This window comes from Phycodurus eques, chromosome 10 (assembly GCF_024500275.1).
Source record: "Phycodurus eques isolate BA_2022a chromosome 10, UOR_Pequ_1.1, whole genome shotgun sequence".
Lineage (NCBI taxonomy): Eukaryota > Metazoa > Chordata > Actinopteri > Syngnathiformes > Syngnathidae > Phycodurus > Phycodurus eques.
This window is the reverse complement of record NC_084534.1, coordinates 23,540,166-23,568,086: the sequence shown is the minus strand read 5'-3', so window position 1 is coordinate 23,568,086 and position 27,921 is coordinate 23,540,166. Positions and strand designations below refer to the sequence as shown.

The 27,921-nt window shown below is 42.4% G+C and overlaps 3 protein-coding genes across 5 annotated transcripts in view; 1 reads left to right on the top strand and 2 right to left on the bottom strand.

The window, feature by feature from the left end:
* The first annotated feature begins 132 nt into the window (after positions 1–132).
* edem1 (ER degradation enhancer, mannosidase alpha-like 1) lies at positions 133–8,427 on the top strand. The gene is made up of 12 exons (XM_061687680.1): positions 133–707; positions 2,084–2,156; positions 2,291–2,394; positions 3,529–3,700; positions 3,777–3,960; positions 4,534–4,708; positions 4,804–4,924; positions 5,021–5,191; positions 6,489–6,562; positions 6,632–6,728; positions 6,802–6,984; positions 7,657–8,427. Exons 1-12 carry the CDS (start codon positions 265–267, stop codon positions 7,744–7,746), a joined length of 1,887 nt encoding a protein of 628 aa, XP_061543664.1. The 5' UTR covers positions 133–264; the 3' UTR covers positions 7,747–8,427.
* Positions 8,428–9,887: 1,460 nt separating this feature from the next.
* On the bottom strand, positions 9,888–15,603 carry gnat1 (guanine nucleotide binding protein (G protein), alpha transducing activity polypeptide 1). Its single transcript, XM_061687298.1, has 9 exons — positions 15,263–15,603; positions 13,933–13,975; positions 13,251–13,392; positions 13,011–13,168; positions 12,802–12,930; positions 12,106–12,235; positions 11,239–11,392; positions 10,826–11,031; positions 9,888–10,320 (listed from the first exon to the last, which is right to left on the bottom strand). Exons 1-8 carry the CDS (start codon positions 15,366–15,368, stop codon positions 10,841–10,843), a joined length of 1,053 nt encoding a protein of 350 aa, XP_061543282.1. The 5' UTR covers positions 15,369–15,603; the 3' UTR covers positions 9,888–10,320; positions 10,826–10,840.
* Positions 15,604–17,113: 1,510 nt separating this feature from the next.
* Positions 17,114–27,921, bottom strand: part of sema3fa (sema domain, immunoglobulin domain (Ig), short basic domain, secreted, (semaphorin) 3Fa) — a 60,138-nt gene continuing 49,330 nt past the window's right edge. For all 3 annotated transcript variants that reach the window (XM_061687668.1, XM_061687669.1, XM_061687670.1), the window contains 9 exons: positions 24,298–24,367; positions 23,865–24,009; positions 21,384–21,606; positions 20,968–21,056; positions 20,826–20,867; positions 20,589–20,746; positions 20,275–20,342; positions 19,791–19,924; positions 17,114–19,567 (listed from right to left, as the gene is read on the bottom strand). In XM_061687668.1, the coding sequence (XP_061543652.1) occupies positions 19,112–19,567; positions 19,791–19,924; positions 20,275–20,342; positions 20,589–20,746; positions 20,826–20,867; positions 20,968–21,056; positions 21,384–21,606; positions 23,865–24,009; positions 24,298–24,367 (1,385 nt within the window). In that variant the 3' untranslated portion in view covers positions 17,114–19,111. The remainder of the gene's footprint in view (positions 19,568–19,790; positions 19,925–20,274; positions 20,343–20,588; positions 20,747–20,825; positions 20,868–20,967; positions 21,057–21,383; positions 21,607–23,864; positions 24,010–24,297; positions 24,368–27,921) is intronic.

Here is a 27,921-nt window from a genome sequence, read left to right as displayed (position 1 = left end):
GTCGGCAGTGTCTAAACACAGTTTATTTGATGGACAGCTTTTCTGACAAATCATTGGACGGAATAGTTTAACGTCACAGTGAGAACTCCAATCACTGGCCCGGATCTTGGGAGGGGCTGGTTTGTTGACAGGAAGCGTGTGGACGAGGACACAGCAGGCACCAAACTTGCGGCTTAAGAAATCGAGCCCAAAATATCACTTTCGTTTTCTCCGCGCAGGTGTACGCACCCAAATTATGCGTTTTAACAGCGAGCCGGAGCAAAGATGCAATGGCGGTCGCTTGTAGTCGGTGTCGTCGTGCTGAGACTGTCTGTCAGTTTGTGGCTCGCCTTGGGACTCACCGCGTATGTTAGCTTGGGCACCAGCCACTACGGCGGCGGTGCCAAGGAGCCCTCGACCGGGGAGAGGAAAGGCGGCGACTCGTGGTCCCAGCGGATAAGCGGCTACAAACATGAGGAGACCACCGGGATGTGTGCCAAGGTGGCGGCGGAGTCCCCGAAGAGGTCCTACCTGAGCTTCTTCGACGGCAACAAGGACGACTACGTCCGCAGATACAGCTCCTTCCCGGGCACGTTGAAAGCCGCCATGAAGGAGAAGGCCAGAGAAATGTTCTACTTTGGTTATGACAACTACATGAAATATGCTTTCCCCAAAGACGAGCTCAACCCAATTGACTGCGAGGGGAGGGGTCCGGACGTACAGAACCCGTGAGTCGGCCACAAAATTCCCAGAGGTCATTTTGGGCTGGAACATAACGCGTAACGTCTATATCATTTGCATTTCAAATCAAATACGGGAATAATTAAGAGCCCTGCACATTATGACTCAACGAGGGCTGCAACTAAAGATTATTGGATAATTTTTCCCCCCTTCAGATTAATCAAAGAATTACATAAACAAATGTTATTTCCGTCACTTTATATATATAAAAAAACAAACACATTTCAAATTGACTGCAGGAAATGTACACGCACGAATTGATTATGATTGAGTTACTGGTTTGGTCTGTAACGTAAAAAAATAAGACAAAAAGAGTAAAAGCAAATTTGCAAATGTGTTGTTTTGATTAAACACAAAGGTAAGCGTTCTGCTTTCATGGAGGACTACAGAAATCCTTGAATGCTTACTGTTCAGAGGCTGAAATTCTGAGGATTTGGACAGTTTTAAGTTAAACAAGCGCTCAAAACAATGAATCAAATATCCAAATAGTTGGTGGTTAATTTGATAATCGATTAGCTGTCCATTAATTGTTGCACCTCTAGTAACAAGCTGACGAAGTTCCTAACCTGTCAGCGGCGGACCTAGCTCAACAAATAAGAATATCGTAACAGCAAAGAATATTTTGAATTAAAAAAAAAAAAAACACCTCTTGAGTTGCACAAAAAACAATTTATGGGAATCTTATTGGGACATGGCTGCATATCATTTTAAGTGTCAGATGATGCTCCAAAATATTCAGTGTTCGTGGTGTAGCATACACATACATTATACTGGTAATTTTGATATGAAACATCAACACATGGGGGGGGGGTGAGTTAACCACCCAGAATATCCTCACTTATTGCACATACCAGAAATAGCCACTTCTTTCGGTATTACTGCTGTCGTGACAGCTCATATTTGGATCAGCAACACTACGAGTTCTAGCGAGTTCTAGCATAACATAATTGACCAACTCATTTTTAAAATGTTTTTGGAAAACAAGAATAAAACACAACACATTCAACAAACAAGAAGCGTGTACACTGTGCTCTCTGTATTTGTGTGTATATATTTGCGTTACACACAACTCTGAGAACTAAACAGATGATGAGACGTCAGCGTGCAAGAGGCGTGTAAACTAGTTAATTGTGTGCCTGAATGATTGTCGGATTTCGAACTTCCTCGCACGTTCCAAAAACATGCATGTTAAATTACAACTCTTTCTCTCCCAAAGTCACCTGGCATATAGTCTCCAGCTCACTCGCGACTCTAACGAGGACAACTTGTGATGTTGAAAATCATCAAGAAGAAAAAGATCAATTATCAAATGCATACATGCTTTGTTAATGATTGTTTATGCTTATTTTGCCTTGGATTTCAGCTCCAACATCAACATCAACGACGTTTTGGGAGACTACTCGCTAACGCTCATTGACGCCTTAGACACCTTACTGGTAAGTCATTTTGTTCTCTCAGTAAGCAGTCCAGGAAGTAGTTTCTTGTGTGTGTTTTTTGTTTGTTTGTTTTTTATTTGAAATTTGAATGATGCCACGCAGCCAAAGATCTCATTCGGAGTTCCTCCCCTCAGGTGCTCGGAAATGTCTCCGAGTTCCGGCGGGCCGTCGAGCTAGTTATCGACACCGTGTCTTTTGACAAGGACTCGACGGTGCAGGTTTTTGAGGCCAACATCAGGTACACGCTGCAAAACTACAGGCAAAATAATACACATTTTGTTTCATGAATCCCTCAGGTGCAAGTGTATATACTGCAATTTCTCGTGTATAATTCGCTCAGTACACCCACAAAATTGACCCCAAAAGTCAGGAAAACCCTTTTACATACTGTATGTATAATGCACACCATCGATTTGCTGCTATCTATATGCTCAAAATATTAGGTAGTATTATCTGTATTTGATAAAATTTTTCAAAGAAAATGTTTATTGCTCGCTGAAGTTGTCAAAAATTTTTTTTTTTTTTTAGGGGATGATATTTGTTTTTTCAGGATGTGTCCATGTGCCACATGCGCACAGTGTGGCGTATAAAGTGCTGATTTTATCGATTGATTCGAGTTGATTGCTCAGGATGATGATGATGATTATTTTTTAATCACACTTTTTAGCGACTTCTGTAGTTCAAACGTGTCCTTGCTGATGTGCACTGCTTGCACGAACATACTGGCTGCAAGCAGAAAACAACTTCTGTAGCTTACCAAAGCGCAGAGTCAGTGTTGCTAATTTGGCAAAATGTCTGAGCCCTCTAGCGACTGTTTTTGAAAAAAGTGATAAGTGACTAAGAAACGGGCAATGCGTGAAATCATTTTCACATTTGCTTATGACTGGAAAGGCAATCACGAAGTCAATCACCAATTTTATGTTGCAAAAGCAGTGATTTATCGACATGTTCGAAACGTCCGACCCGAGGTATGTGCTTTCGAGCCGTGGAAAGGAAAAAGAAGCACTTTTTTATATTCTGTGTGGGGGAAAAAAAAACGTTATTTATGTGGAAGTTGATGAAATGTAATACTGGGGGGCGGGCGGGGGGGACACTTGCTGGGCAAGAAACAATTTCTAAGCTTGTTTGGTATCAGAAGAAATAAAGCAACTTTTTGAAAGGGAGGAAAATAACTTGTTTTGAATAATGCCATTGACATTTGATTTTTCTATAACCAAAGAGGGGAAAAAAAAAATCTGATTTTTGTGAAAATATCTGAGATTGTATTTTAAAGCCATTATTGCCCAGACTGACTGAGAATTCTTTTAAAATGTGAAAAAAACCCACACAATATATCTCTCTTAATGATTGTTATTTGTCTCGTTTGGTGAAGGATATTAGGTAGCCTCATCTCGGCTCACATTCTGCTCACGGACCCCAAGCATCCGTTCGGCAGGGTGAGCTTTGAGGGCTACGATAACCAGCTGCTGCACTTGGCTCACGACCTGGCCGTGCGCCTGCTGCCGGCCTTCGAGAACACCAGCACGGGCATCCCCTACCCTCGGGCGAGTTGGACACACCTCGGCCCTCACATCCACTCTTCCTCATTGCTCATATTAATTTTCTTTTTTCGGATTGCAGGTGAATCTAAAAACCGGAGTCCCGTCCGGCAGCATTAACGAGACGTGTACCGCGGGAGCTGGATCTCTGCTGGTGGAGTTTGGAATTCTGAGCCGCTTGACCGGAGACTCCACGTTTGAATCCGTGGCCCGACAAGCTGTCCGAGCCCTTTGGAAGCTGAGGAACAGCGAAACTGGTCTGCTAGGTATACAACAGTGTTCATAAATCATTTTTTGAAGCATTTCGCCCAGCAACAGTTCAAAGGTTTCCACTTTTCTTGAAGTTCCACATTTCTCATGAAAATAATCCCACTGAAATGAATATTTTCTTTTCCAAATTTAACTAATCCTTTCATCTCTCTCCGTAGTTAACCGATTCCAACCATTACAACTTAAACATGTTCAGCTCATTAGTGGCATTTCAAGACAAGTATTTTTTTTCCCACATTAAAAAATTCCCATATTTTTCAGTATTCCACATTTTCCATGACAATATTTCCAAATCAGTGCAGCCGTTTTACATCCTCCTATGTCCAAATTTGCACAATTTCATATTTTTTCCCAAATCGATACTATTGGTCAGTCCCTAACTGGGTGTGTTAATTTTACAAATTACTGACCAATCTAAAGTTTTGAAAATGGCTTGCTCTGTTTGACAATGCGTCAGCAAACGCAATGACTGAAATTGTCCGTAGGAGGGATGATCATGTGGTCTGTGGCCTGAGATATTGGAGCTCCACACACATACTTGTCGCGTTGTGATTCATTTGCGTGATCAGGCAACATTGTCAACATCCAAACGGGCCACTGGGTGGGCAAGCAGAGCGGTCTGGGCGCCGGCATGGACTCCTTCTACGAGTATCTGCTCAAGTCGTACATCCTATTCGGCGAGAAGGAGGACTACGCCATGTTCCAAGCTGCTTACGAGAGCATCCAGAACCACCTGAGGCGAGGGTGAGGGACCCCCGTTGACAACACGAGTGAAACTCTCTGGTCTTGTCGCTTGCCTGGTTAGCTGCATTACAAGCCTATTCTTGACATTCCCGTAGGCGAGAGTCGTGCAACGAAGGAGAAGGCGACCCGCCCATCTACGTCAATGTGAACATGATGAGCGGTGAGATCATGAACACGTGGATAGACTCCCTGCAGGCCTTCTTTCCCGGGCTGCAGGTCAGCGTGTGTACACACAAAAGCACTGCAAAATCGTATTTTTTGGGGGGCCAAAACTCTTAAGAAATACAATTTGGGCTGTACTGTTTGTTTTAGGTGCTAAATGGTGATGTGGAAAATGCCATTTGCCTCCACGCTTTCTACTACGCCATCTGGAAACGCTTCGGGGCTTTGCCAGAGAGGTACAACTGGCAGCGGCGGGCTCCCGATGTCCTCTTTTACCCCCTCAGACCTGAGCTGGTGGAGTCCACCTATCTACTCTACCAGGTAACCCGCAGTCACTTACCTGACATACAGTATATCGAAATAATTGCAAATTAAAAGTAATATATGACTTTTACTTACTACCATTATTTGTTGAAAACATATTTGTAAATATTCTAATATAAAAATATTTTGAAATATTAAAAAAAAAAAAGTGCTGATTACAACACATTCACATTAAAATTTAGAATTTATTTTAAATAAAACATACTGTATCGTGGGCATCGGGCGGAAACCTCGCATCTTTTCAGGAAAGTGACAAAATAGCATCGACTGTATGTTATGATGAGCCGTTAACATTTCATCGTCAAAAAGAGCAGGAAGCCATTTTCAACACTTCGCGTTGGTCCATGATTTGTAAAAATAACAAACGCACGTAGGGACTCACCAATACTATGGATTAGTGAAAAATATGAAATTGACCATATTTGGATATAGGAGGTTTCGGCCTGACGACAGTGATATTTCTATATATGTAAATATAATATATATATATACAAAAAACACTACAGATTCATCAAATATTCAAAATGAACATCATTTATCATTTACCATTATTTGTTAAAAAAAACATCCTGGCCAGAGACATATTTTAGTGCTTGAGCTTCTTTCAAATTTCAATTTCCAATTTCCAATTCCAGGGATCTCGTTTGATGTGCGTCCCGCGTCTGAGATGCAGCAAAATTAGCATAAAGTACGATCAATCTGCGTCTGCTGATGCAGAGCTATGGCTTAGTATTCTGGCATGGTGCTGCAAATCCGGCGTATGAATTTATTTATTTATTTATTTTTTTGACGAGACAATACTATAGAATACGAGTAATTTGGTTGCATATGAGCCCTAATTTCTGAATGGTGCGGCAAAAAACAACAGCGGGTACGTGCAGGTGTCCAGTCATTAAAGAAGGAAAAAAAAACATTTCCGTGACTTGAAAGCAGACAAACGATGGTTTTCATCATTGTGGTCTCTAAACTAATCAGAAATATTGTAGTGAAGACTGAAGTTTTGTGACGGCGAGCTGGTAGCCGCAGTTATAGAAAATGGAGCGGCATCAATGGAATTAGTTCCAATGGATTCAAGCCAGATCAACGCGGCCATCCCACTAACACCAACGAGCAAGAATCGTGATATAGCGGAGGATTACTGTATCTGTATTCCGTGATAATAAGTTGCGGGGACTCGTGTTCCCGGGTTGGGACTCATTGTTTCCGTGCATCCTGGGACTCACATAGTCTCAAGTGTAAAATGATCAATGAATTGTATTTATTGTTAATATAATTATTTCGTTTGCTTTTGCAGGCGACCAAAAATCCTTTCTACTTGCACGTTGGAATGGATATTCTTCAGAGCCTTGAAAAAAATACCAAAGTCAGGTGCGTGCGGTCCCGTTATTCCCTGCTCTTTTATTGTCTTTGTGTTGATGTGATCTGTATGATTTGCAGATGCGGCTACGCCACCCTCCATCACGTTGTGCACAAATCCAAAGAAGATCGCATGGAGAGTTTCTTCCTCAGCGAAACCTGCAAATACCTTTACTTGGTATGCACTGTAGGAGACAATTACACAACTTAAAACCAGATTTAATGTTTTCCCCCCCCCCTCCAAATTGCAGCTGTTTGACGAGGACAACCCGCTTCACAAATTGGGTAACAAGTACATCTTCACCACAGAGGGTCACGTGATGCCCGTCGACAAGCGCTTTCGGGAGAAACGACGGGGCGGCAAGTGTCCGCGCGAAGACGACGTGCAGCCTCAGACGGAAACAATCGAGCAGCCGTCCCGGAACAGCAGCAACGTAAGAATCGCAGCGTTGGGTTTTGTTGTTTTTTAATATGGTAAATCTCAAGCATTGCCACATTTTGATTCCAGACGGTGAATATCAGTTCATAACACAATGGATGAAATACAAATGGATGGTTAAAGTTATAGTAGTAGTAGTAGTAGTTAGTAATAGTTAACAATAATAATATTGAATAATATTGATGCTCCAAAATATTGATTTTGGAACATTTATTAAAAAATAAAATAATGGTAGTAGCAGTTGAAAAGCTTATTTTGTTTTATTTTAATAACAATCATCATCACCTTATTATTACTATTATTAAAACAACAAAAATAATGGTACAGGTAGCATTTAAAAACTTTTTCAGTGGCAAATTGTTTTTCATTTTAATAATAATGAGAAAAAATGTTTTATTTTTCATTGGTTGCAATGATATTAATAATTATAATAATGTTTAATTATTATTGATTAAATTCTATTTCTATTAAAATAGCATATTTAGCATTTACATTGATTTTTTTTAATTTTTTTTAAAAAAAAGTGGTATTGGTTTAATAATGTAAAATCAATTTTCATCCAATTACTCGAATAATCGACGTGGTAACTGCTAGAATAATCGATTGTAAATAAAAAAATATTCCATAACCCCAGCCCTAATCACGTCTTGGCCCCCCTCCCTCGCAGTGCATCCGGATCCCCGAGGCGCGGCGCTACACTCTGCCACTGAAGAGCGTCTACATGAGGCAGATCGATCAAATGGTCGGGTTGCTCTGAGTCCCGTTCTCTCGGGCGCAATATGACTATAACTTGAACCGAGAGGTTTCCGCTGGACCGCAACTTCCAATTTTTCACTGGTGGAGATCTGTGAGCCAATTTGAAGTGTTAAGAGAGTGTATGTGTGTGCACGTGTCTTTGTGCATGAGGATGTATTTAAAAAAAAAAAAAAAAAAACCCAAAAAAACCTCTTCTATCACATCATGAAACGTTCAGTGCCTGTTTGTACTTTACCACAAGGGCTGTGCTCCCGTTTTAAATTGTGCCCGCTTACGTCATCGATTCTTGCTTTTTCATGTCTTGGGTGTAATCATTTACAGAATCAAATGTTAACACATACTACATTTTTGACCACTGTTTTTAAAGTGCCTTCAGTCGTTTTTGTGTTAATCCGCAGGAGTCCGTGTACAGATGTTTACAACTACTAATTCAAGCCATATATTTTTACGTGAACATTTTCTTAATCTGCTTTTTTTCTGATTTATGAGGAGTGGATTGAGCTGTTGTGATTGCTTCACACCTGCTATAATTGTCTCAGGGTTTAAAGAGGGGGGAAAAAAACCAAGAACAATCTCACAAGGTAAAATAGTTATTGCCTGTAATGCCATAAGGTATTATTATTTTTTATGTGGCACATTTGTTTTTAATTTGCTGATTAAACTTGCTGCAGAGGAACCGGAACACCGTTGATTGTGCATCTGTTATTTTTGGGTTTTACAATTGTATATACACAGAGATGATTTGAATCCCTAACCCAGACTTGAAACCCTAATTTGAAACCCAAACCTGAAATGCAGATTTTGGCTTCAAACCCTAATTTGACACCCTAATTTAGACTTGAAACCCTCGGTTTGTAGGCTTCAAACCTTAATTTGAAACCATAATCCAGGCTTGAAACACTAATTTGAATCCCTGACTTTGGCTTTAAACCATATTTTGACTCCCTCCCCTTGGATTAAAACCCTACTTTAAAACCCTAACTCACCCTTGAAACCCATAACGTTGAAACCCTACCCTTGGCTTCAAACCCCAATTTGAAGCCCTAACCCAGGCTTGATATCCTAAATTAAAACCCTAATTTGAAAGGCAGACTTTTGCTTCAAATTCCAATTCAAAGCCCTAACCCAAACTCCAAACCCTAATTTAAAACTCTACCCCTGGCTACCTCAATTTGAAACCCTGACTTTGGGTTCAAACCCTAACTTGAAACACTAATCTTGTCTTGAAACCTAATTTGAAACCGTACTCTGTCTTCAAACCCTAATCTAGGTTTAAAAACTTACATTGAAACCCTAAACCCATCTTGGAAGCCTAATTTGAAACCCTAACTTGAAACTGTGACTTTGGCTTCAAACCCTGGTTTGAAATGATGTTTTATTGCTTGTCATTAATTAAATAAGAAAAAATTCCCGTTTAATCAGCAAGGTGAAGTTCTTAAAATCCTTCTTTAAGATTATTATCTAACAAGTGAATGATACCAGCACTTTTACTGAAATTGATAAGAGCATTAATGGACATTTAATATAATGAACCATTTTGACTGCTTTAACACTCACATTTTTGTGATGAAAAGTGTCACTCGTGTCACCCTCCACATCATGTCTACTGCATCCTCCTCAGTTGACATCGACAGCAGCGCTACTACAACCGGCAAGAGCATCCGGCTCTTGTCGTCGGTTTACGCACGTCACTAAAAAAGGTTAAGACATTTGGTAGTTTTGATAAAACCTTTATTTTCCTCTCGCCTCTTCATTTTCCACACAACGCGCCAGCATGTGTTTTCCTCAATCAAATCTGCACATGTGCAGTAAGAACATGGAATAGTCCATTGCAGGAGAAGGGAGGGGGAGCCCTTGAAATGGTCATGATAGATGACCTTTTGAATGAAGACTAAAACAATAATAATTGCTTTGAATCGAAGAGAACATTATGAATCAGTTTTTATTAGACCTTTGAGGGCCTCCGAAAATCTTGGGGCCCTGGGCAATTGCCTGTGCTTGCCTGATGGTCCCTCCGCCCCCCACAAAAGGCCATTCAACGGTCAGAAAAAGAAGAATAAACAGCAATTCCACATTTGCTGTCTTTATTTCTTTTTTCTCTTTCTCATAAAAAAATAAAAAATAAATAAAGGACACATAGTCTGTTCTCTACAGAAGCTTTAATAGTGGAGTCGAGCTTTACACGGTGATGATGTCGGAACGGGCCTGTTTAGCACTCGTCCATGTTGCAGATCTTCACTTTGAAATCGTTATTACACCTAAAAGAAAAATCTGCGCCATTGTCATACAAAGCCATTATTAGTCTAACAGAGGTTCAAGTGCATACAGTATGTGCATCTCTGAGAGAGAAGTTTCTGATTGAAAAATCTTTGCTATACTTTGCATAGCCTCCCAGGACAAGTTAGCTCCACTAAAATAAAAAAAATCCAAACCTCAATTGGAGGGAATTCTGCTGGGTTTTAGTCTCTGTTCTGTCGACAGGAGTCAAAGCTACGACTTGTTACACATGTTTTGAGGGGACACTTTGTTGTCCTCAGTAGATGTCGTGTTACACAGAGAGGATTATTACATGATCCTGCAAAAAAAAAAACAAAAAAAAAAAGACAACATTTGAAATTAGAGGAGAAAAATGGGCTGTAAAATCTGAAAACCTAACTTGAAACCCTGCTTTTGGCTTTCAACCCTCATTTGAAGCCATAGCCTAGGATTGAACCCCTAATTTGAAACCCCGGCCCGGTTTGAAATCTTGATTTTGGCTTGAAACTATAAATTGAAGCCCTAACCCAGACTTAAAACTCAAATTTGAAACCCTGACTTTGGCTTCAAACTCATCAGAAATCTTAACCCAAAACTTGAAGTCTTTACTTGAAATCTGGATTTTGAATTCAAACCCTTAATTTGAATCCCTAATCTTGCTGTGAAACTCAAATTTGAAACAAACCCTAACCTACTTAGAAATTCTAACCTGAGGTTCCAACACTATACTTTGCTTCAAAACCTAATTTGAAAACATAACATTGTCTTCAAATCACCATTTGAAACCCCAACCTTTGTTTGAAACCCGGCCTAATTGGACTCACGTGTGTGAAGGTCCTTCAGAAGAGGCCACAGTCTTTCAGATTTTCTTTGATGATGATGTCGGTGACGGCGTCAAACACAAACTTGACGTTCTCCGTGTCGGTGGCACAGGTCATGTGCGAGTAGATCTCCTTGATGTCTCGGCGCATGTTCAGATCCAGGAACTGCACCTTGATGTAGTTACCAGCGTCCTCGTAGGTGTTGGGACCTCAAGGAGACAACACCGAAGAACACTTTTGAGTGCAGGTTGTCACATGTACTCACACCCTGTACTTGGTTAATAGTAGATACTTGTGCAAAAACTACAGACACCTGAAAAAGCAAGATCAGTACTGTAATTAGGGCCTGAGCAGCGACCGCTGCGAGGTCCCTATAGTTTTTTTTAAGTATTTGTACTTCGTTACAAAGGTCTCACCATCATAGTCGGGAAAGCACATGCTGAGATGAGCCTTCTTGATCTTCTCCACGAACACGTCCTTCTTGTTCAAGAAAAGGACGATGGAGGTGGTGGCGAAGTAGCGATGGTTGCAGATGCTGTTGAACAGGTGCAGGCTCTCGTGCATTCGGTTCTGTGGAGAAAATAGATTGCCTTGGCGGAGGCCCCTGAGCTGCAGAGCGCTATTCTAGTTAACGTCTTTAAACATTTGGTTCTATCCATCCGTTTCTTCATAATTAGCCTCACGGGTGAGTTGAAGCTTAAGCAAGAAGACTTTGGCAAGAGAAGTGGAGCACACCCTGGAGTGATTATCAATCAATCGCAGGACACATACGGTGTAGACACAACAATGATTCACGCTCACATTCACACCTATGGACAAAAAAGTCCCCAAACTCTCACCAAATTGTAAATGTACATCTTGCTGGGTACACACGTACCGATAATCGGACCGAATTTGAGCATTCCCCCCGCCCTTCTTTCATCAAAGGCACTACTATCAGATCTCTGGCAATCGTAAATGTTAAACCTGTTCAATATTTACGATGGCAAACTTATCTTTCAGACTGATTTACTCATGGATTTTGGACAAGAGATTCGATTCTTAGTGGAGATATTGTTAAATCTCTGCTGTGTTGGTCATCTCGCTTACAACAGATGCTGCAAGAGCGGTACGAAAACACTCCCCCCCCCCCCCCCCCCCCCCCCCCCCCCCCCCCCCCCCCCCCCCCATTTTGTGCGGAGTCTCTCCCATGTCAATAATCGATTAAGATGTTAAAAATAGTGTGTGTATCCCGCTTTTTAGGAATCCAATATCCTTATCCAAGCAATGTCCAAGCCTCTCACCACTTCATCATCCTCCACCAGCACCATGTCGTAGGCGCTCAAAGCGGCGATGAAAATGATGCACGTGACCCCTTCGAAGCAGTGGATCCATTTCTTCCTCTCCGACCTCTGGCCGCCTACGTCAAACATCCTGCGAGTAGGCCCAGAAACAGAGATCAGGAAAACAGTACTTGTGACTGTAGACATATACATTACACTGCTGCCATATGATCGTTCTTTGCCGTTTTGGAAGTGGCCCAGAGAAGACTCAAGTCAAGGTCCTAGGCCCCAGGGAAGGTTCTAGTCTTGAGAAGGTTCTCGTACTAAGAGAACATTCTTGTCCTGCGAGAAGGTACTAGTCACGGAAAAGGTTATAGTCCTGGGAGAAGCTTCTAGTCTTGAGAGGTTTTAGTCCCAACAGAAGGTTATACTCTTGAGAGAAGGTGCTATTCAATAGAGAAGGTTTTAGTCCTGATAGAAGGTCCTAGTTTTTAGAGAAGGTTTTAGTCCCCAGAAATGTTCGAGTCCTGGGAGAAGGATCTAGTCTTGAGAGAAGGTTCTTGTCCGCAGAGAAGGTTCTAATCTCAAGAGAAGTTTCTATTCCCAAGAAAATATTTTAGTCCCAGAGAAGATTCTAGCCCTGAGCAAAGTTTTGGAAGAAGGTGCTAGTTCATGATGTCGATGCTTTTGACACTCTCGAGTGTTCTTCCCTCTCACCTGAAATTGAGATCCTTGAAGGAGAACTGGGTCTCGATGATGCCGGTGGTTTTCACTCTGGATCGCAGGACATCCTGCTCAGTGGGCACGTAACCCGGTTGGATCAGACGCTCCAGGTCGTTCAGGTAGCTAAGAGAGAGACATCAGGGAAGGAGCTCATTGGCTGTTTTTACAACTTTAAGCTTAGTTTTGGAGCTGGGCATACTTACTATCCTGCCGAGTCGTTGAGCTGGTACTCGGAGGCCCGGTCGAAGCTAACCTGGATGCCCGAGTCCTTCCACAGGCGCAGGATGATGTCAGACAGTTCCTTGGGCATGGTGCCCTCCTCGATGGTATCTGCCAGATGCATCAGCTTCCTGGCGTCGTCCTTCAATAAAACCAAACCAAAACAACCGGCTTAACGCAATGGAACATGCCCGTGGCGTTGGTACGGTCTATTGTTCTACCACCTGCTGATCAGGGTGGCCGTAGTTGATGCTGAACGTGGTCATGGCTTTCACGATGGCCATGATGGACTGCAGGGTGTTGCTGTAGATGATAGAGATGAACTCCAGGCACTCTTCAAGAGAGTAGCCATCTTGGTGGATAATTCTGCAGATGAAAGAAAAAGAGACTTTGGATCTGTGGCCCGATGAACAATTCACCAGTGTCCTCGTTAGGTACACCTTCACAATTAGCCCAAATTTGTTGGAAGCGTGCGAAAATGCGTGCTTCAAACTAAAATGGTTGACTTCCTGTTCAATTTCAGCCATGGGTTCTTGAGAATTTTTTTGTGGGTCCTCTTACAGTAGACATGTCTCCCGAATTTTGTGTTGATCAGTGAAACTGGTGTCGGGAGCTGATTTATTAATTTTTTAATTAATTTTCTTTCCAGGCCCCTTTTGATGTTGAATCCTTGAAATGATCCTCAAACTTTCAGGCCATGCTCTGCCAACGTTCATAGTGTAGCAATATAACTTTTGAAAAAATACATTTTGAATAACCAAAACATTAGAAACACCTCCCACTGTGATACAGAGCAAAAATTCAACCAATCATTCCCTTGGATCACATGACTGGGTGTACCTAATGAAGTGTCTTATGCCTTTATATTTCGACCATGTGGAAAACTTAAAAAAAAAAAAATCTTACTTCATCTGTTTGACAATTGTGCTTTTTCCTGATTCGCCAGCACCTACATGACACAAGATAGGCATCATTACTGGAAAAAAAGATATGACAAATGTAATATTAATATATTACTCGCGAATAATGATGATAATGATGGTATTCATATGGAGGATGCCGATGGCTCCTAATGCTTCTTATGACACATCTAATCGGCTCCAAAGCTGATGTCAGGACAAAACTCCTCCTCTTGTCCCTGACCTACATCGCCGTGACGATCACACTGACCGTCGTACAATGGAAGACTTCCATGTTACAGTATGTATTCTTAATCATTTGAATTTCATTTAATTTATCAGGCCGTAGAACCTTGCTATCACGTCACGGCTAAGGAGTTAAAGTATTTCATTTAGTAAAAAAAATAAACAAATACATGTATTTTGTGTGTTTTTTATTTTATTCACTTGATCAGACAAAATACAATTGAGCTGAATTAGTTGATGAGAAAATAATGACCAAAATGCTTTATTGGGGAAAGAAATAAATAAAAGGAAAATTGAAACATGAACTTAATATTTTTTAAACAATTACAACTCAAACACCAAGATATAGATTATTTTAAATGAACGAGAATTAAACTTTTTTTCAATTTGGAATTTGTAAGATTTTAAGGCCAGCAAATTATTCATTTTTTTCTTCCAACTTTCTAATTTAAAATTTGTATTCATTAATTTTATAATTAACAATACAACATTAAATTTGAATATTTACAAAAAGTTCCAGACAGAAAATTATTGACCTTTATAATACATTTTCTAAAAACTAAAATTCAAACATTCAAATTCAAATTGTATTGAATCTTGTATTAATATTACAACGCGTGCAATTTTCATTTGTTTTTTTTAATTGAAACACTGATATGGAACACTACTGTAGTACATTATAAGATTTTTTTGTTTCATTATTTCCATTGTTTCTTTCTGTGATTAACAATACAATGCAACTTTTCATTTCCCCCCTCATTGAAATACTTGGAAATCCAAAATGTTACTGCCAGAAAATTATTGTACACGATATAGTTTTCCATAATATGATATGATATATGAAATGACATGATCATAGATTCCCCTGCAATTACGTTTGTCATCATTAGCTGTCCGTTGATTGGCTGAGAAAAATCCGATGGTTCTACTTGTCTCACAGTGAGGCGCCCGACAGTATACGGTTCATTCGTGGAAATGAAATGAAATCACTCTTCATCATGTAAATAAATACGCAGCAAATACTGCAAAGCGGCCCCAGCGGCACCGTGGGTTCCTCCGGTACGTCCGAGCCGCGCGCTGGCGGACTTTACCTAGCAGCAGCAGCTTGACGGTCCTGGCGTCCTTGTCGGCGTCCTCCTTCAGCTTCTTCTCCAGCTCCCTGGAGCGCTTCTCTTCGGCACTGGCTCCCGCCCCCATGCTGCTGGTCCCGGCTCGGGCCCCTCTGCCAAAGCCAAACGTGCGCAGGAGAACAAGCCGGAAGCAGATCGGCCCTCTGGTCTGACTCCACGCCGATAAGCAAATTGGGGAGTATTTTTCCTCCCGACTTAGGAGAAGGTTGCCGGCGTCCTCTCGGCCCACCTGACGGGGAGGCCGACCAATGGGGGGCAAGGACAGGAGTGTTTGAGGGTTAGGGTTGGGGGGTGAGGGTTCATAGGTGAGCCAGATGGAGAGCCTTGAGTGGACTTTGCTGCGCTCAGCGGAAGATCAGCATCGGCTCAAGCGCTTATCTACGATGAGGCCGCTCACGTTCGCTTGCATGACGACTCCGTACGTGGGCGGCACGGTGGGGGAGCGCTAAGCGTGGGCTGAAGTGCAGGGTTCGAATCCCGGCTCCGCCTTGAAAGCCGAACCCTGGCCCTAACCTTGGCTTGAAACGCTAATCTTTGCTTCAAAATCCAATTTGAAACCCTAACACTACCATCAAACCCTAAACAATGTCTTGAAACTCTAATTTGAAGCCCTAAGCCAGGCCTGAGATCCAAATTTGAAACCCTAACCTTTGCTTGATGCCCTAATTTGGAACCCCATCCACTGTTTAAAACCCAAACCCGGACTCGAAAGGCCAATTTGAAAACCTAACACTGGCTTCCAAACTTAATTTTAAAACCATAACCTTTGCTTAATGCCTTAATTTGGCACCCTAACTTGAAGCCCTGACTTTAAAACCGTAACTTGAAACTCGAAACCATGATTGGAAACCCTAACCTTTACTTAAAACCCTAATTCAAAACCCCAACCCATTTTCAAAACCTCAACCCTGACTTCAACCCCTGATTGGAAAACTAAAACCTACTCGAAACCCTAATTTACAACCCTTACTTGAAACCCTAACCCTGGTTTTAAAACCATCATTCAAAACCCCAATCCTGGCTTCAAAATCTCACTTGTAACCCTAACCCAGACTTGAAACCCTAATTTGTAACCCTAACCTCTACTTCAAACCCTAAATGGTGGTCATCTGAATAAATAACTATTATTAATAAACATTATTAACACGTGGAGTATGTTTGTATGGGAGGTGTGAAGTGTCTAAAGAGCTTTGTGGGTTCACCCCACAAATGTCATTGACCTTAATCTGAGGCTGGTTAAGTATCCTAATCTACTCACTTTCAATTATGGACGGCTGCAATTGTGTGTGTGTGTGTGTGTGTGTGTGTGTGTGAGAGACCACCTCACTTTCTTACTCGCACAAAATTCATCTTTGTTGTTTTGTATTTTATCATGAAACCTCTTTAATTCTTGAAACAATAACCCAGGCTTCAGACCATAATTCAAATCTCTAACCCTGGCAGGAAACCCAAATTTTAAAACCCTAACTTTTGCTTCAAACCCTAATCCTGCCTTGAAACCATGCCTTCCTCTTGAAACCCGAATTTGCGGCACAAACCCTAGTTTCACATCATAATCACGCCTTGAAACTCTATTCAGAAATCTTAACCCTAGTTTTGAAACCTTAAATTGGAGCCCAAACTGTAGTTTGAAACCCTAACCCAGGCTCAAAATCCTAATTTCAACCATAAATTTGTCTTGAAACCCAAACCTTTACATCCTAATTTGAAACCCAAAACCTAATTTCCAACCCCACCAAATGGCAAACACAAGAGCGCATTTGTTATTATAAAATATAGAGCTTTTATTTATTAGTCAGCAACATTGATGGGGAAGATTTAATATTTTTTTTTTTTTTTTTTACGAGTCATTATAACAAGTGCGCATCCTATCAGTCATTACTTTGCAACAATGACCCCAAGGGAAGTCTGCAAAACACAGAAAATAAAATTTCAAATATAAGTACAATCTGGACTGCAACACTCTCTTAAAAAAATCGGAGCCCATATTCTTTTTTTTTTTTTTTTCTCCCCTTTGATATTATTTCTATATTCCCACAATGAGAAAGACATTTACCGACATTCACGGGAACAGAGACACTGTATACACACACTGTACATGCCATGCACCACCAAAAGACACCCTGCCAAAACTGCGTATGGTTGTACCTTTTCTATGACCCCCCCCCCCATTAATGGTACTGTATATGAATGAGTCAAAGATGAATGAATCATGACTCTCGTTATCAGCGTGAAAAGCGGCAGGAATGCAAAATTGAATTTATAAAATGAAAATAAGCCACATCAAACTGCAATCTCCCCCTTTCATGACCGGATGTGTGTGTGTTTGGTGGGCTCCCGTCTGTGTGCGCTTGTCTATGTGTGCATGTGTGTGCGTCAGAGGCGGGCAGAACCTGGGGGGACCGGGGGGGCATGTGCCCCCCGCTTTGTGTGCGCCCAAAAGTGCCCCAGAAAATGTTCGATCAGCTGTGTTTGGTGAGTGCTTGCGTGTGTGTTAAGTGTCTGTGTGTGTGTCACTGTGTGCGAGCGTGTGTACGCTTGTGTGTATGTGTGTGGTGTGTCACCGCGTGCGTATCTAATTGTGTGCTCGTTGGAGAGTGCATGTATTAGTGTGTGAGCATGTGTGCTTGTGTGTGTGTCATATCAAATCCATATCAAAGTGTACCCCCCCCCCCACTTTCATGACCACATCGCATATACCACAGACAAAAATGTCGGGACCCCCCCCCCGCCAATATTTTGTGGACCACGTCAATCTTCTATAGACTCCACAAAATTGGAAGGTTAGAATTGTCCCAAATATCTCAGAGGGAACTAAGGTGTTAAAAAAAAAATCCCCAAAGAATCAAAGAGGTATAGTGGAAATACCATTCCCCAACATTGCCTGTTTTGAGGGCGTGTTTCCATTGCTCAAAGAGGGTCCTCAGTTTACGACGGTCCCGCCTCAACTAAAAAAAAGAAAATAAGAAAAAAAAAAAAATCCATAATGTCCCCTTTAAGAGACATCTCCCAATACTTTTGTCCGTGTTTGGCGACAGAAAGTCCTTTGCTTTGCCCCCCCGCTGTTCTTGTAAATGACTCACTCAAGAATAGCTGCCTACTGGAGTCTGCATTTTGGAGACAAGATTGAAAGACAGTTTCTCCCCCAGTACAATGATCGCATGTTGTTGAAGATGCATTTAGATGGAAAGATTAACTGAAGCGGGCTACAAACATAGCGATAATCAGACAGAATTGAAGCATTTTTTCCTCCCCCTTTTCCGGTCAAACTCAGCAAAGCCCCGATTGTTAGATGCTTCCAAAACATTACCGTAAGTGATTATCCTGTGGTGCGGGGTGTGTTAAGTAAGAATGTAATATTAAGAATTAGGGCGGGCGCTGGAACATGAAGTCAGCGGGCGTTTGCGTGGTCCTGAAAAATGCTTTTTCTGTGCCGTCTTTTAACAGCTTTCGAGAGGAGCGTTCTTGTCCAAGTTCCGCTTTCAGTCCTCGTCCGTTTGCGTGGATGCTCCCAAAACACCAAACATAAAAAAAAAAAAAAAAAGACCTAATCCTCAACAGGATACACATCGTCAGCAACACTAACCAGAACATTAGAATAATAACAACAGCTTCCTATTCACAAAAAAAAACATGTTTTTTCCTAGATGGGTACAAAGAATGACTTTTTACAACCTACAATAAATATTGTGTTTCATCCAAGAGTTTTTGTCTTTTCTGCTGTATTGCGTCCGTTATGAGTCACTCCTGAACATCAGCGGGATAGTGTAGCGTTTAGGGAGGTGCTCGCGGCTGGTTGTTTCCGGCTCCTCATGTCTCGGCGGGGCTCGTCTCGTCGTCGCGATGCCGGCGGTTGCGCGGCTTCTTCTGCTCCTTCAGCTCCTTTAGACTCTTGGCTTTGCCGTCCCCCAGGCCGCCGCCGCCGCCGCCACCGCCGCCGTCCCCCAGCTGCCAGTAGTCCTGGCAGTACTGGTTGATCAGGCCCATCTCCGGTTGGCTCAGGATGGTCAGCAGGTCTTTGTACTGGCCGGCGCTCGGCGTCCAGGCGCTGGACTGCAACGGGGCCAGGGCCAGGGACGGCGCGCCCGTCTCCACCAGGACGTTGTTGACGGTGCGGCTGGAGAGCACCACCAGCTGCAGCTTGACCAGCGTGTGCTTGAAGTTCTTCTCCGTGGACGTGCACTGGTAGACGGCGCTGTCCGACGGCTGCAGGGAGCGGATCAGGAGGCCCTGGTCCGTCTTCAGGATGCGGCCCTCCGAGCGAATCTGGGAGGGACATAAATGATGACAATTCATTTGAACCCTGCTCCTATTGCGCCTTCTGATGTGCCCTCCTTGGCCACACGGGGGCAGTATACCACAGACAGACAGATATACTGTTCGTTGCGGTGTTAGGAGTCCCGCTTGAGATCAAGGCAGCCCTTGCCTATTTGCAGCAGCAAGTCATATTGCCAAAGTATCGGCAAAATAAAAGAAATAATAATATCACCTCTTTCCTCCTGTCGCTGTTCTCTTTCTGAAGATGCCACTTGAGAGAAACATGGGGGGACCTTGCCTGGCACTCCAAGAATGTGGTGCTGCCCTCCACGCCATACTGAACTGTCTCCAGAGTATTCTTATTGGCTGTAAAACAAAATAAATACATAAATAAATGTAGGCATTGGTAGATATATAATATATCATAATAGGTAAAAGTAATACAATGAATATTTGGGTTTTTAAAAAAAATAAGTGCTTCCTCGTGGAAAAATTGTCCTTTTGTCATAATATTTCTCATGTAGTTGTTCAGGTCAGACAAGGCGCGACCTGTGTAAAATATTTGCAGCTTAGAAGCACATACCGCAGGTCAAAAATTTGCAGCATGTCAATAAATCGCTGCGTTTGAAACGTACACAGTCAATGGACACACCATGGGCTGCGTGTGTTGTGCAAGTGTACAGTATGTACACGTGAAACGTTTACTGTCTGCTCACCATTGGAGTTATAGCCTCTGCACTGGCGGATGGGGTTGCCGTACTTGACGTCCTGACGACGGCTGCGTCTGTAAGGATCAAAGATTGAAAGTGTTTTTAGAATTGACTTAGTGGAAGAAGAATACATATTGTTATATTATCTGTCTGCATCCGTTGCTCTGCCGTTCAAATATCCATTACTTAAAGGGTATGTAAAAAATAAAAATAAAAAAAATCGGCCAAACAACAGCTCGTATCTTGAAAAAGTTGGGGCATTTCTAAGTCCAGGTACCACCGGCGACCGGGCACATTCTTCCAATCTTAAACGAACGCACCTCTTCTGCGACGCCGAGTATCTGGAGCAGGATTTTCCGTCCCAGGCGCAGTACGGGTCCCGGGCCAGACAGCAGTCGGCGCACACCTCGCCGTACACGTCGCAGCGGTGGAGAGCCAGGTGGGTGACGCCCAGTACGGACGCCACGTACAGTTGTTGCTGTTGAAGGAAGAAAACGTCCGTTTAGTTCCACGTGTCCCGCGTCGCTGTCGCGTTGGGAGACGGTCGGCCGACTTACGCGTTTGGACGAGATCTTCATGGTGATGATCGGGGTGGGAACCTGCCGGAAAAAAAAAAAGGAAGCCATAATTGAGTTTGCACACCTCAAACGACAAATCAAAAGATAAATAGCAAACGGCTGCGAGACGGAGGCGACAAACCTTAAAGACCTCCACTTCCTCCAAAACCAATTCCTCAGTCTGAAGGTCGTCTCGAGGCAACACGATCACCTTCTGCACTGTGCCGCGATCTGGCAAACACAGATTAGGATCAAATTAAATCCTGGAAATGCTCATCAATTGCTGACGCCATGCTCCACCCACCCACAATTCGATGGTGCAGGTTAAAAAACAAAAATACACACCAAAAAAGTGGCTGCCTGCAATTTAAACCAAAATGCCTGGCTTCTGTGTTACATCATGCACGGTTCTTGGCGACTTTTACGTGCTTCCTGTTGTACATTATAGGCCTGCGTGCCCAATTGCGGGATAAAAATATACAAATAAATACATAAATATAATAAAAAATCATCATAATCATGCGTCAATGATGTGAGTAAATGTTTCTTTCCAGTGACCTGTGCCCATGAAGAGGACCTCGTAGCTCCCGTCGGCTGCCGTCACTTGGTCCACGGCGATGGTGGTGAACTCGTAGTCCACGTTGGTGCGGACCACCAGTGGCCGCTTGTGTACCGGGTACACGGCGTTGTGCATGGTGGGGTGGTTCCTCATGAAGTTGATCACCTCGTCCGGGTAATCCTTGGTGGATTTCATGTTGGGGGTGAACGTGCCTCCGGGACACTGCGTTCGTAGATGACACACTCCTGTCAGTTTAATGCAAGCAAATGTAACCGTTTGGCCCTAAAACAAAACGCTTTCAAACTCCTTTTGGATGTTACGCCGGCGTGTATGGAGGAGGAAAAACATTGCTGTCGTTGCCATGGTGACACTGGATCATCAACTTTTAGGATGACAGTGGCAGACCAGCCTGGACGCTTCTTATGTGTTCGATGGTGCAAGCAATGGTGCTAACATTACTGCTTAAAACTTGTGAGCTGAGTTAGAGGAACGCTAAAAAGAATTATTGTTTAGCACAGTGGTTCTTTTTACACCAAGTACAAACTGAAAAAGTACTTGGCTCTACAAGTACCAGTATAATGACCAACATTAAAATACAGTTGGCCACTAGTAAGTAGTATTTGTCAGAAAAGGGAGAGGTTTTATGATATAATTTGAAGCCACTTTAACATGATGCATAGTTGACATATTAACACTGCACTTATCCAGTGATTCGTCCACATACCGTTCGTGGTACCTCACTTTGAGAAACACATCAGAGGAGATTCTTTATCTTCCAGTCACGTCTTTGCGGTCTCAATTTGCTGAGGCTGGATTTACACTGCAGGTTCAAGTGACCAATCCAATTTAATGCCAAAATCTGATTTTCTTTTTCCATTTTTCAAAAATTATGACACATTTATATATATATATATATATATGCAATTTTTGTTAAAAAAATACATTTCCAAGCATTTAAAAAACATTATTCACATTTATTCACATTGTCATTATGGGGTGTTGTGTGTAGAATTTTGAGGATTATTTATTGATTTATTCCATTTTGGAACAAGGCTGTAATGTAACAAAATGTGGAAAAAGTAAATACTTTACAAGCGTCCACACCAGGCTGTGACAACAGGTAAATAAACAATAATACATTAATAATACAGATATTAAATGTTACATAGCATTTAGTTGGCCTGGCCTAACTCTTCCTTCTATTGAATAAAATGAGGGCAACGTCCACATTAATCCACTGGCCACTGTTGTAAACTATTTTGCTTATGATGGACACACCTCCGATGTAGCATATTAGAGCATATTTCATTGTTTATGCTTTTTGCTGTAGTTTAGATTTACACTGGGTGTTTTTTCCTGAAGTGCTGGAAATGCAACAAACGTTTGCCACTGTTGATTTATTAACAAATGAAACACTAAGGATGATCTGCTTTGTGGGGAGTGTCTTTACACCTTTTTGAAAACAATATAGATAATATTTTACAACTGTAGGGGGAGCCCCGGAGCAAAAAAACATTTCATTACAAATACTACTGTGACTTCAACATATACAAATTGGGACAATCCAACCATCCATTTTCTACACGCATAGCCTCATTTGGGTCAGGGGTCAAATGGAGAAGGAGGTGGGGTACACCCTGGATTGGTTACCAGCCAATTGCGGGGCACATATAGACAAACAACTATTCACACTCACACCAGCACTGAAAAAAATCTACAATCGAATCAAGATTAAATATCTCAAATCAAGGCAAAAAAAGGATAATACATTTTTTTGTCTATCAAGATATTATTTCTAACAAATATCACGATTCATATATTCCTGTACTAATGGCAGATCGTTTTGCTTAAATTACAAACTTCAACTAAGAGTGATATTAAATTGTGTTTCCCACTTTCTGCTCTCTGTACTCATAGATTAAGACAACAGTGAAATCTGAGCATTTCCTGACCTGCTATCTGTGGATTACCGAACATTGCATCAGTTTGGCCCAAGACAACTTCCATACATTATCTTCAAAGCCTGACCCTCCCGTCTGTGACGTGAACTGCGCTGTATCCTGGTTTTGAATTAGTGTCAGTGTCACTAATTCAAAAGTCACAGTTGATCTTAAATTGATTATTAAAATCCTTTCCAACTTTTTCGGTGGTTCATTGTGTTGCACTTGTCTCCCTCACCACACCCGCCTCATGCCGGGAACAGTATTGAAGTCTCATTTTTGAAGAATTGCTCATTACCTGCCAAACTGTTGCTTGTTGTAAAGTGAGTTGTGTTGCGCCCACTGCCACCGTACAACGCTTTTATGTCAAAATTTTGCAAGCAAGTCAAAGCAAAATAAAACGACAGCTCGTATCTTGAAAAGCTCATAAGTGAAGGCACCACTGGATATATCTTTGAGGTTGTAAGACATACTGTGTTTTATAATCATATTTGTACATTCTTGTACTGTGCTATTAATATTCATATGTTCACCACTCACAGTGCCAGGCCTGGGGTAAGGGATCTTCCCTGTGTAGGCCACCCACTGGTAGTTGGGTCCTTCCTTGTGAGCAAAAGGACCATTGAAGACCATGCGGATGTCTGCCATGGAGTAGACGCACACCGCCGAGCCTTTAAACACAGATCTGGATGGGAGAACAGGCCAGTGAGTGCCGAGATAATGACAGAGGGCGCCGCCGCACGCGACGGGTCGAAGCTTCTTCCCAGGATACACAAACATACGCTCAGACCGAAGAGCCGTCTGACACACTGACATAGAAAAACGCCCACGCGCTGCCGAAGAGTGGCCACAAGTGCTGTGTTTGTGTCTAGTGCGCCTCCTTGATTACAAGCGCTTTGATCATGCTGGTTTACACGTTGTATCTGATGCCAAAGCAGAGGACACACAATGGTAATCATTTCGAGATACTCACCCTGAAACTGAAAAGACTCCGTAGATGACAGGATTCTTGGTGTCTTGCGTCGGCTGGATGTAAACATCCCCTGGAAAGGCGGATAAAGTACTTTTGAATCATTTGTCGCCAGAGGGTTGCAAAGGTGTGGTGATGCCCCCGCGGGGCACACAACGCTCGTCATGCCCCTCAAAATAATCGATGGGGGGCGGGTAATATCTGTATGACAGTTGACCCACGCATATTCATGGTTCAATATTTACAGTGACAAATCTCAAAGACAAATTTGTCTTTGAAAAATCCCTGAAAATGACCCTAAAATGGCCCCTTCTAACCAAAATGGCAGACGACCGAGCATTACTTCTTTTTAAGTCTTTTTAATGTGTCTACTCAAGATAGACATGCCTAACAAAACTCATGCTGCTGAGTGAAAATGGCTTCCGGGGCTGAATTTACAAAGAATGCCGAAGACAAGTTTGTTAAAAAAAAAAAAAAAAAGACCCTAAAATGGTTGCTTCAAACAGAAAAAAAAGCTGACTTCCTGAGCCTTTTCAGGCATGGCTTCTTCAGACAGATTTTTCAATGATCCCAAGTCATTGAAGAACCCCCGGAAAGGGTCAAAATGACCCTAAAATGTCCGCTTCAAAACCACAATGGCACACTTCCTTTGCGTTTCCAAGCATGTGTTCTGCAGACTGTTTAAAGGGTATACTCAGTTTCGACAAGCCTACCAGCTTTCATGCTGCTTAGTGAAACTGGCTTGGGGCTGGAATTAAAACAAAAAAAAAAAAAAAAAAAAATCCTTTGGACAAGTTTTTCTTTGAAGGAGCCCTGAAAATGGACAAGTTGATGTTAAAATGGGCGCTTTAAACCAAAATGGCAGACTTCCTGCACATTTTCGGGCATGGCTTCCTGAGATGTTTTTTTTTTTTTTTTATGTGTATACTCATGACAGACGTGCCTACCAAATTTCATGTCGCTAAGTTAAACCAGCTTTGGGGGGGGTGACTTCAAATTTCCAGAGGATCACGACTAAGCCAATTTGAGCAAGCAATTTTATGATAATATGATGATATATAAAAAAAAAAAATAGTATTTTGGGAAAAAGTACAAGTGAAACATTTAGATGCATATTTGTTGAGTTCTGGAACAATTGACAAGTAGTGATGCATTTGCACTCCTTAAACTGATCCCAATATGATCCGTAGCATTTTTTTATTTTACTTTTTGGGTTCCCAGGTTCCAGTGTAATGACACATGTAGACATTTAACAGTCAGAGGTTACCAGAACCTCAACGGGATCCTGAATCTAAACTCATTGGACACTAAAACTATAGTTCCTGCGCGTCGTCGGGGAATAAAAGTAAAACATAGATGGTCTGGTGAAACACGCCTCTAATCGGAGCCATATGCACTCAATGTGAGTGCAGGCTGCAGGCACTTGCGAGGCCTACATCTCCACTGATGGATTTAATGAGAGAAAAATGCAAGCCAAAACAAAAACATTAAAGGGAGGAAGAAAAAAAATTAAATACATAAAGTTTGACAGGTGGGGTGGAATACCAGTTGAACATATAAGTCTAGTAGTTCATGTTCTGCAACAAAGGGAATGTGGCGGGTGGGGGGCTAAAACAAGTGATGTTTCACTTGTTTTAACTGGCCTTGAACAGTGAAGGACAGTAATTGGCTTTTGGGGAACACACAAAGAAAAATAAACACGACACGCCGTCCTCTCCTCTCTAACCTGCAATCTTAAGACATCAATCTGACACGTTACCGCGTTTTGATCTTTGCACAGATTCATTCGTCCAATAACACAAACCAGAGAGAGGAGGTGAATCGTGCTAATGAAAGTGAGGATAAATAACAAATATTTGATCCGCTGCGCCTTCGTTTCTCATTCGGCACAGTCTACACTCTCGCTTTAACGGGGAGCATGACAAATCCTCACATGCCACTGAGGTATGAAAATGACAGGTAATGGCTACGTTGCAAAGGAGAAATTCGTAAGTCATCTGACGGCCTGTTTGACAGACAGAAGGGGCGCAGGAGGAATAAATCAGCGGTGAAATGGAACAAGTTGCGTCAGTCGAACTTCTGGGTTTGTGACGGCGTCTCCGCGTTCGCCCTCAGCGTCGCATTAGTGGAAAAACAACATCCGTGATTGCACAAAAAAGGAGGGCTGGATAAAGAAGGGGAGAAAGGGAACTGCTTCAAGGACGGGCAAAATGAAAGTTGGAAGTACTGATGAACGGGCCCTGGGACCCCCTTTTTCATGGCAAATGCTCCAAAATCCTCCAAATGATCACAATTTGACATCATGTTTCGGCCATTAAATGGCATTAAAGTTGAATAATTTAGCAGTGCCCATCAGCATAGGATTCCTGTTTCCGATTGGGGCTCATTTGGGAGAATTCTCTAGTCGGAGTTTGCCGAAGTAAAAATGGCCAATGTCCTGTTTAATTTTGATAAATTTTTTTGGGGGATATGTTTAACAGAAAAATCTGCGATCTACACGAAGTGGGTCGCAATATACTACACTGTATGACCTTGCATCATTATACAGCTGATGCATGTCACGGCACATTTTGTGGTAAATTTAGACTTGTATTCTAAGTACACATAAAGGATTTCTTGCTCGCAGCACCGAGCTTCAAAGATACCACTAATACTTCCCTAATCCTGTCAGTCATGTGACTAACGGACAGGCCGGGATGATCCGCGGGAGGTCGGTCAGATCCCACTTGCTCATTATTTGGATTACTGTACTCGCTATTCTGTACTTGTATTCCGTTTCTGTGTTGTTTTTCTTTTGCATTTCTCATTCTCTTGCTCAAAGGAGAAGTATGACGGCTCAATCTGTGGAGGGCAAGATAGTGAATCTGTCAAAGACCGGTTCCGGTTGGAGATCTTTGTTTTCCCACTGTTGTGGTTACAAGTCATGTAACGGAGTTCTAAATTTTGACGGCCATCTTTCCTATTGGGTTATGGATACGTACAATATGTGCCAGATGCTTAACTCGTAGCAGATGCTTAGGCTATACATTTTCGTACAGCAGCACTTCCCAACAACCACGACAGTGGGGGATAGAGATCTTTTTTATTTTGCTCCATTTTCCTTGCATTTAGGGTCTTTGAGCTTGAAAAAAAGGCCAAATAATGTCAACATAATTTCCCTTTGATTGTCTTTCTCGATTTTATTTCTGGTTCGCCATTCACAAATTCACCCTTTCATGTTTTTGTCTTCCGTGGAAGCTATCCTCAGCTATCCATCCATCCATTTTCTGAGCCGCTTCTCCTCAGTAGGGTCGCGGGCGTGCTGGAGCCTATCCCAGCTGTCATCGGGCAGGAGGCGGGGTACACCCTGAACTGGTTGCCAGCCAATCGCAGGGCACATACAAACAAACAACCATTCACACTCACATACACACCTACAGGCAATTTAGAGTCTCCAATTTATGCATGTTTTTGGGATGTGGGAGGAAACCGGAGTGCCCGGAGAAAACCCACGCAGGCACGGGGAGAACATGCAAACTCCACACAGGCGGGGCCGGGGATTGAACCCGGGTCCACAGAACTGTGAGGCCGACGCTCTAGTCAGTCGGGCACCGTGCCGCCTATCTTCAGCTATTTGCTGAAAAACTG

Excerpts from the sequence above, each read along its gene's own strand:
- edem1 (XM_061687680.1), top strand. The coding sequence starts at position 265 with ATGCAATGGCGGTCGCTTGTAGTCGGTGTCGTCGTGCTGAGACTGTCT. Across the intron at positions 2,395-3,528 it reads GTTTTTGAGGCCAACATCAG|GATATTAGGTAGCCTCATCT; the intron begins GTACACGCTGCA and ends CGTTTGGTGAAG. Across the intron at positions 4,709-4,803 it reads CAGAACCACCTGAGGCGAGG|GCGAGAGTCGTGCAACGAAG; the intron begins GTGAGGGACCCC and ends ACATTCCCGTAG.
- gnat1 (XM_061687298.1), bottom strand. The coding sequence starts at position 15,368 with ATGGGGGCGGGAGCCAGTGCCGAAGAGAAGCGCTCCAGGGAGCTGGAG. Across the intron at positions 13,169-13,250 it reads ACGGCCACCCTGATCAGCAG|GACGACGCCAGGAAGCTGAT; the intron begins GTGGTAGAACAA and ends GTTTTATTGAAG. Across the intron at positions 11,032-11,238 it reads GTGCTTTCCCGACTATGATG|GTCCCAACACCTACGAGGAC; the intron begins GTGAGACCTTTG and ends TGTCTCCTTGAG.